Genomic DNA, 10,074 nt, shown 5'->3' with positions numbered 1-10,074 from the left:
TTTAATATTTTAAATATCTTTAAGATTGTATGTGTTGTAGACATTAATTTCTACCACTTCACCTTTCTTTAGAGAGATAAATACAATTCGACCAATTTTTCATCAATCAATATCACTTTCTAAAAAACCTAGAACTATGTAATCTTGATTTCCTAAAGTACATAGGAATATGTATGAGCAAGATCAATTAAATGAGGCTACTTGGTATAAAATAAAATATTATTCAACTTGAAAAAGTAGTCATCTGGATCTATACCATCAAAGGGCTGGAATTGTAACTTAGGAGGATTGATGGTACTTGGAAAAATGAGCAAACTTCTCTACCAAAATATTCTCTAAAGGGTATCCCATGAATGCTTTTTAGTGACATTCTGCTAAAAAGAATCTAGTTTTTTCTTTTCTAAAACCAATAGGTTGGAAGTGTCCTCTATAGTAGAATGAGTGGGGGAAGAAGGGGGGAATGGGTTTGAGAGGCATAAGAGTAACAATGAAAACATTCAAACTTGAGTGGAGAAAAAGATAAAGCAAACTTAATGAAAAAGGAAATTAACTCTTGATTTTCCCTTCCTCAAGGGACAATTACCACCTAAATAGTACTGGAAATGCAAGAAAATATGGGCCACTACTCCTAAGCCCATTTAATTAAAAAAGAAAATGCTAAAATAATAAAGACATTAATCCCAATGGAGCTTTGTACTTCTTTTGGGTTTGTTAGTATTGGTTGTGGAATTAGTGAGTTGGACGGCTCATCAGTTTTGATATATATATATATATAGTTATGCTATATCTTATCATTAATAAATAAAGTATCACCTTGTGACATATGTTATTTTTTGCTGGTAAAATAATTAATATGAGGATATATCATTTTCGATATACATTTGCAAAGTACTATTTCAACCTTATGATATATGCACCAAACTATCATAAATAAAACAAACAAGTGAAGCCAAGAGGGAAAAAGCTAAAATAAGCTGTGAAGAGCCAGCAACACTTTCAGATCACCATGCACTATGGCAACCAAAAACCAACAACAGGTAGGGCAAATGGTCCTGTTGAATGAACTTGTCCTCACATATATCCCATTAATGGATTAAACAATTCAACAACAACAACAAAAATTAGAGGAAATGAGGAAAAAGTTAACCCAAGCACCATAGAGAAATTTAACAACATAACTTTACTGCTTCTAACATTAATCAGTTTAAAAATATATATATTTCACATGAAATCAACTTCCGTGCTCTTTTTTTCATATCCAATATATCTACCATAAGCTAAAGCTAAAATAACTCATGAAAGGGAGTTTTTATCTCTATAGACACTAAATGAACTATATATTAGACTGAACAAAGAAACACCATATTTATAGAGACAATATATCCATTCATGGCATGTAATACTTGTTGCCACACTTGCATCTCCATGCCTCCGGGTAGTACTCGGCCGTCACCGGTGTCCCTGGCGGCACGGGCACATGGACTGGCTTGCATGGTGTACAATTGCCGCACTTGGAGGTGCACCGTGGCGGAAATGACCCTGGTCCACCACCAAGTAGTAACCTCCTTGGCCAATCCATGTGAATCTCTGCGTTGCCTTGAGACACCATCCCTTGTTCAATTTTCTCCTCCAATTCCTGACCCAAAATCATAATAATCAGTCCTAGCTTAAGATAATACAAATACAAATATAAATAGCATTATTCATCATCTCTTACGATCCAACAAAATAATGCTACAAATAATAACTGTTTAAAAAGTCATGAAATATCAATTATTTAAGAATATGAACTTTTTTCAACTGCTCTTTATTCCGACACCCTAATGACATAGGTAATCAGCACAAACAATCCACTGCTTTAACACTTTTATATGCAAAACAAACTGGTATTTTTTTTATAACCATGAGGCAATATATTGTTATTTTGCACAACTATTTTGAATACTTAATTACATCGTAATTTTTAGGCTTAAATATGTTATTATTAGTCAAGCCAACATCTCTTGTTTCACAAACTATTCTACTCATGTATCACCTCCCTCTCATTGGTCAGAGAATGTTGATTAGTATATTTTTAATTTAAATTTTATTTTTCTTGACCAAAAAGAAAAAAAAGTGTATGTGGAGTGGGACACTGTACATTTATTTTAAGATGGGGTAGATATAGATATTTCTAAATTTTAAAATTATGTTGCAAAAAATGTTGGAATATAATTTTGCAGTGGAACCATACATGTTTGTGTAGGGTGGTTGTAAATTTTATGTTAATGTAGGAAGAGTACAATGAGTGAACAATCCGTATAGGAAGAGGAAGGACGTGATTGAAGAACATAATTCAGCTATAATAGAATAACTGCTTTGTTGTTTAAGGATAATCATATGTTTACTCATTCATGTGCATATCATGAATGAGGTTTATCATCAATAATATTTCATAAAATTAATGTAAAAAATAACGAATCGAAAAATGGAGTCAATCACCTAAAGATGTGCCCGTACTGGTACCGAGCAGCAGGAAAACCATGGGTTAAACTGTTAAAGTCAGGTACAGTGAGTGCAAGATACCAAAGAAAAGACTGGTGCCATGCTAAGCAACAAAACTAGCAAAATTATCTACCCAATTCTAACGTGCGCCGATGGTTTACTGCGCCACCTTATGAGACTATGTATAATTGAACAATACTGAGTAGTGGTGGAGCCAAGGGGGAGGCACACGGTGCCACCACCCACGCATGTTGCCAGATTACGGTGGGGCTCCACACATATCTGACCGTTCATATTTTCCACTCTGTTCAATCACCATTAGATCAGAGTGTGAGAAATTTTGGAGTTTGGACACTGTAACCATCCAAAGACTAATTGTTTCAATTTCATAACACACTTTTCACACAACCATGGGCATCACTATTTTGAGAAACCTCATTACTTATTTATTTAAAATAATAATTATAGTAATAATTTCTATTGAAAAGGTGTTCCCTAAAGTGTAAAATGTAGACTAGGTATGCTAATTACAATAGTAAAAAGAAATGTTGATGTGGTAATTTTTAATTACATGGTACATGCAATAATTGAAGATAAGCCAAGTGAAAGAAAAATAGAAACCAGAAAGTATGTGTACTGAATGGACAAAAGAATTGGAGGACCATTGTGTATAAAATAAATATAGAAAGAATAGGACTAGTCTTTACCTGAGAATCTATATCAGCTTTGGCAAACATGGAACACCAGCTGGTATCTGCATTGAAGAAGGGACAGAGGGGTTTGAATTAGATCAATATGATGTATAATGAATATACCATTTGAAATAGCATCATATGTTAAACAATAATTAAAAAAGTGAGTACATAATTTATATTAGAAATGGTAGAGTAATAATAATGTTGTAGAAGAATTACATACCTAGACATGTAGTAATAGTGGTGCTGAAGATCAGTGAGAAAATTGAGAGCAAGAAAATGAAGGAGACACTCCAACAAATGTGAGTTTTGTTAATGAGCCTAGTGGTATTTCTCTTCCTCTCCATGAACAAGAACAAAAGGTTCCTACAATATAGAGCAGCAAGCACCACCACTTGGATAGTTGAAGATATATGACTGACACACACACACAAACACGCGTTTTATCTAACTATTAACCTATGAAAGATAGTGTCTCAAGCTATAAATAATAGGGTTTACAATAAGCAAGGGTTGTACGTAACATGCAAATCATAAAAACACACCTTTATCATAGATTATTTTCAAGTTTCACTACTTTTTTTCTTCTTTTTTCTCTCCCACTCGGTGGTATGTGTGAGAATAAAGATGTAGCTAGGTAGAGTTAGTGGAGAGAGATAGAAAAAGATGATGAAATGGACAAATGGTACGGCTTATTATGTGATGAGAGGTGTGTAAGGTGTTTTTGCACAGTGCTTTGGAGAAGTTAAAAAAAGAAAAGAAAAAAGTGAATCTATGCAAATCGTGACTTCCTATGCTTTACCATGTTTAGGACTTAGATTCTCTTACAGGCTTTCTTCTCTGTCTTTCAACGATTCCCAAACCCAGAAAAACTAATATAACCCTCAACTCCTTCCTCTCTCTGTTCCTTCCCCTGCTCTGTTATCCTCTGCTTTTTCCCCTTTCTGTTTATACTTTTTTCTTCTCTAGAGATATATTTTCACTAAAACCTTTTCAAATTTTAACCATCTTCTATTTTTAACTGCTCTTTTCTACTGTCTTGTAATTAATCACAACTTACTATACAAGTTCAAGGTGATGCAACATTATGTTATCTGTGATATAGTTTATTCTCAGTTTTATTTGATTTGTTATTATTTCTTACAACTTTTGTTATATGATAAACTATATGGACTAATTTATATGTTGAGTTCAATCAATCTTTTCCATTTTAATATTTTTTTAAAGTAATGGGGTCATCATGGTTGATACCTTGGCTTAATATTTTGAAGTCTGAAATTCCAAATTTCATTCATTTTAGGAACTAATAATAACTTTGTAAGATGCAAATTGAGGTCAAGTTTGAAGGAAAAAGTAATGTGATAGTTGATAATGTTAGTGGTGTGATAGTTTTACACTTCGATACTTGATAGCCACTAATCTTCTTTTTTTCTTTCGCACTTGGTTAAAGTAATTTCATTGAAGGCGGAAATTTTCATATTATATATCTACAATACAGTTTCAAATTAATCCCCGTTGAAAGATGGAATGCCTTGGAATATTTTGGTACTTGCATTACATGATTCATTAAGTATTTAATAATTCACATAAGTACAATATTTGGGTTCAACCTGTTTCCACCTGGACTTTTTGGGAATGAAAAAAGTACAACATGTTGAAAATGTACTGCCCCACCAATGTGAAATAATGAGCTATGATATTTGAACTTTTAGAATATGATAGTTAAACAAGATTGTTTTCATGTTACCTTTTAACAAAAACAAAAGTTTAGATTTGGGGACACATGCTCTCATATAAGTTAAAGAAAATCACCAATCTAATTTACATTACTCATTATTTATGTGTCCATATTTCTTATGATACTATGATGCACTATTAGTATAAAAATCTACCTCCATTATTTATTTATTTCACTATATATAGTAGTAGGGTAACATTCCATCCTATTCACGATTAATTACATTTTCTTGTGAAGTGTTATGCATGTGTGAGGACCAAGAAACACTAAAGTCATGGGTGAAAGGGGAAAGGAATGTCATAGGTGCTGGTCAAGGTGGGTATTTAGAAAAGTCCATTAATTAACTCAGATTCCAAAAGCAAGAAGGTATGGACAAATATCATGTTACAAAAAATAGTGGTTGCTTGGACAAGGGATATATCTTTGTGCTGTATTTTCATTTATGCAATTCAATTGCACTTCAAACTGCATCAATGCTTTTGGCTCTTCAACTTCAACTGTATAGTACCAATAATTGGACTCAAATTTCTAACTTTCTTTTTACAACTTTAAGTATAGTTTTCATGGGATAACCATTTTGGATTAGATTTCCATTTCTTCACATAGTTTGGTAATTTTTAGAGAATTAGGTGAGTGTAGAGGAATTAGGTAGCTGAAGACAGGGTTCATAATTAGCATTTTCCACACCTGAATAGACAGGGTTCACTAGTGAAATTGTTGCAGAAAATGAATGGAATTTCCAAATTAAGAATCCCATCAAATCCAAACTGCTTTTTAATCGGATTACATTAGCTTCACTTTGATATTAAAATCAGTTCAATCCAAACTGAATTACAAGTATTTATCACATTTGGATAAGATGATTTTTCTTTAATTTTTGTTGCTGTAAAATCAATCCAAATTGAACCACTAATGGACTTATCTGTTATAATATTTGTAGAAGCCTTTAATTTCCAAAAAGAAAAAGATCTTAAAACTTTCTTTCTTACTTAATTGGTGGCCTTACACCACCACTAGCTAGAAAGACTGGTATTAATTTAAGCCTAATATAATTGAGACTCAGGTTCTTTGTGTCGGTGAAGATAAATCCCAATGATTCGAGTTATGACTTTGGTCTTAGGCTCTTAGGGTGTTAGCAATGTATAGATGAGTACCTAGCTATAGCCTAATAAGCTATACATGTATCCGTGCATGATGATAATGACAATTCCTTAAACATGTATGCAATTGTTATAAACAATCAATGTTGGTCTAGATAAGGATAAGTACGTAGCACTTTTGCAGGATTTTGATTTCAATATTGTCACAGATTGCAGTTATGATGACTATCATTTAGAATCACAGATAGATAGTGGAAAATGGGTTGTTTTTTATAGTATAAGTGCACCATCCTTGTTTCTAAGATATACTTAAGCATCTAGTATATTCATGTTAACACAATTAAAATTGTTCTAAAGTCTTTAAACATAGATGGTGGAAAATGAGTTATTTTTTATAGTATAAGTGCACAACCCTTATTTCTAAGATATACTTAAACATCGAGTATATTTATGTTAGGATAGTTAAAATTGTTCTGAAGTCTCTAAACATAGATGGTGGAAAATGAGTTATTTTTTGTAGTACAAGTGCACAACTCTTGTTTCTAAGATATACTTAAGCATTGAGTATATTCATGTTAGGATAATTAAAATTATTCTAAAGTCTCTACACATAGATGGTGGAAAATGGATTATTTTTTATAGTATAAGTGCACAATCCTTGTTTCTAAGATATACTTGAACATTGAGTATTCATGTTAAGATAATTAAAATTGTTCGGAAGTCTCTGAGTCCATGAAATGAAGACCAAACAAGGTAAATTATATATCGACACATTCTCTATCCTAGACCAATTATATAATAACACATGAATAAAAGAAAAATTATCAACATAAAAAATAACTAAAAATAATATTCTGATTAATTCAGAACAAAAAATAAGACATTGTTCGCGTTTTAAGTTTTAAACACACACTATGTACACAAAATATAATAATTATATACTGCAGGTTTTATATATTCTCTTGTCCGGTCTTGTGAATAATAATGCAAGTTTTGTTGCGTGCTTGAATGTTATATAGAGTAACATGTGGAGAAAAATTCACTAACTTAGAAACATTAACTGGTCCCATCCTCTTGTTCTCATGCAAGGGTTTTTCAATGCTTCTGATACCTCTTCTTCAAAATATCATTGTCTCCTGCACTTTGCCTTGAACTGCATACTCTCCAAGTTTAAAATTGAAGATAGCCCCACTAAAGCTAGAGCTATGATAGTGATATAGGAAATATTGAAGGGTGAAATGTGCATGCAAATGTCCTTAAGGTCCTCATTTTCTCAATTATTCAACTTTGAATAAAGCTGACACCTTCCTTCTTCTTTCTTTTTCGATATGTAAGGAATTTTAAGTCACACATCTAATGTTTGAATATGTTTAGGATCATTATTTTAAGTAACCAAATTAAAGTGATCTAATTCAAGTAAGGGATATGGCTATATACATAATTGTCATGAAAATCATTGTGTTTATACCTAAAGACTTATTACTATTTTTATGATGAGCAAAAATAAGAAATAACAAAATTCAAAAGGCATCACCCTTCCATGAAAGGGAATGCATGTCTTATAAATAGGGGTTATGGTCCCAATTGTAGACACAACAAAATCAACTCTATTCTCTTCATCCCATTAGAAGAGGAACTAAAGACTAGGGATAGTCTACAATTGGAAGGTCAAATAACCTACATGTTCTACTATGAACATGCATTTACATACAATGACATATGACATGTAGTTGATGAATACATGACGCTAAGAATGATATAGAGTTCATTAATCATATTCTCAATGAATACATTAAGGTACGGTTCCGTTATAATATTTTGTATATTAGGAAATGGATATAATTCATCATGTCTATTTCATTTTTCAAGTTTATTTATAAGCAAAAAAATTGTTTTTTTTGTTGTCTATAAACCATGAAACTATGATGTATTGGTTTTTCTGTTACTATCAACATATCCATCATCTTATGAATAAAAAAACAGTCAACTTTGTAAATGTGATTGTTCTTCCCTAACAAATGCACCTCATAAAAATCGAATTTTGATCTTTTATATGATGTATTATTTACTTGATTTTCTTGCTGTGGTAGTATTATTGTTAACTTTTTTTTTCTTTTTTCAATTGATTGCATGCCATTAAGCTTGGCTGGTATTTTACCATTATAGTTTTTTATTTAGTTCCTCACCAAAATTTACACTTCAGAAGTATTACTATATAACAATGTCTTGAAAATGAACATGTATAATTTGATTAATGGATTTTGCTCATACTGTATGTGTAACTTTTAAGTTAGTTAGTATAAGAGTGAAACATTTTTGATGATGTGGTAATATATATGTGATTAATTCATTCATCATAAACTAATCATCCGTAATAACTGTAATTATTTAAAGCATGCTAGATATACTGAGCAATTTTTGACACATCATTAACCACAACCATGTACAAATTTTGTGGTAAGCAGAAAAAACTTTTTCCTTTGTCATTAATTACTTATTTTTTATACTTTTCTTGAGGAATAAAGAACCTAAGGTTCATACCATGAATTTAGGGAACCTATACTGAGCAATTATTGAATGTTCCCTCTATAGTCCCAATTAATCTTAACCAATAGGAGACTTTAACAAATTCGCAACCACACTCCAAAAATAAGCTCATTGTTGATGCCACCGAACACACACTGCTTATGAACAACATTTGAATTTTTAGTTTTCCTATTCAGTCGATTCATGTTAACTTCTCCACTTTGGGCTTGAAATTTGGACCAGTGTCGAAAAATGGAAAATGAAAACACGGCTCTAAATTTTGGCCTGAGGAATACACGTCTGTGTTCTGGTCCAAAACCCATTATGCATTTTTAATAGCCTTTATTTTGCATTTTACCTCTTTTGACTAAGATAAAAAATATATGTATCGACCGTATAAGAGTTTTATATATTTTCTGTGTATCATTTATCATTAGTTTTTAATTAATATTGAATTTTCAAATAAATTAATATAAATGAATGGTAAATGATATACTGATTGCGTATAAATATTTACACTGATAATAATCGGATAGATATTACACTTCCTTTATATAAGCAACTTATTACTAAGTTATTACATTATTGGTAACAAAAACATATTTAAATACTCAAAGTTGCATGTCCTATATGAGTTTTGAACAAATTATTTAAGAGTTTTTTATTTATAATATTTTTAGGTAAGTGTCAAATATATTAATATATAAATGTTGAATGATATAAACATTGTAAACAATATTTATTTTATCCATGTATATTTTAAATCCTTTGAGAAATTGTGAGTTTTAATGAAAGTCTTGTATCAAATGGCTATATGGCACTAAACAAAATGATGATGGAACGAACTGGTTCATGATCAAACCATCATGATTATGAAACGGTGATTGGTATAAGTGAAGTGACTGAGTCGAATTGTTTCGAGTGACTTTTTCCTTTATATTTTAAGGATAAAAGTGTATATCTTTTTAAGTAAAAGGGATATGAATGTCAATGTGTGTTGGATTGAGTCTCTCTCAATTGTTTCACACTATTATTACGGTTTCTGAATTGAAAGTTGAAACAGTACAAATTAGATTCCTCTCTCATCCCTGATGGAACTGTTATATGGAGAGAGATTGTCTCTATATTACAGAAACTGTCTCAAAGTTTGTAAATTGAAATCTATTGATAGTAAACGGTTCACAAATATAAAATCATAAACGGTTCACAAATAAACAATGCACAGAAACGAACTTCACTTATGATTTGTGGTGTTAATTTCCAAAAGTTTAGCTACATGGCTCTTCTGATATTAAACAATTCACAAATATATAATCATATTCAACACCTGCCATATTGGTATATATGTCTTAAAGTGAGAAAGCAACTACTATGCACATTTTTACATTCATTTGAGCCTAACACCCTAATTGTGCAACTGTTTAGGTATCTTAGTGGCCAAATTCTAAGGCCAACATTTCCTTCAAAGCATTCCTTGGAAATCTGATAATCACAAATCATTCTGATCATTTTCTCATGGCTGTGCATTTCA

General features: G+C 31.4%; 1 protein-coding gene across 1 annotated transcript; it reads right to left on the bottom strand.

The window, feature by feature from the left end:
• Positions 1,224-3,774, bottom strand: LOC109360898. Its single transcript, XM_019606098.1, has 3 exons — positions 3,403-3,774; positions 3,192-3,238; positions 1,224-1,636 (listed from the first exon to the last, which is right to left on the bottom strand). The coding sequence occupies exons 1-3, from the start codon at positions 3,524-3,526 to the stop codon at positions 1,388-1,390; spliced, it is 420 nt and encodes a 139-aa protein (XP_019461643.1). The 5' UTR covers positions 3,527-3,774; the 3' UTR covers positions 1,224-1,387.

The sequence above is a fragment of the Lupinus angustifolius genome, chromosome LG11 (assembly GCF_001865875.1).
Source record: "Lupinus angustifolius cultivar Tanjil chromosome LG11, LupAngTanjil_v1.0, whole genome shotgun sequence".
Taxonomy (NCBI): domain Eukaryota; kingdom Viridiplantae; phylum Streptophyta; class Magnoliopsida; order Fabales; family Fabaceae; genus Lupinus; species Lupinus angustifolius.
This window is presented reverse-complemented; position numbering and strand designations above follow the sequence as displayed.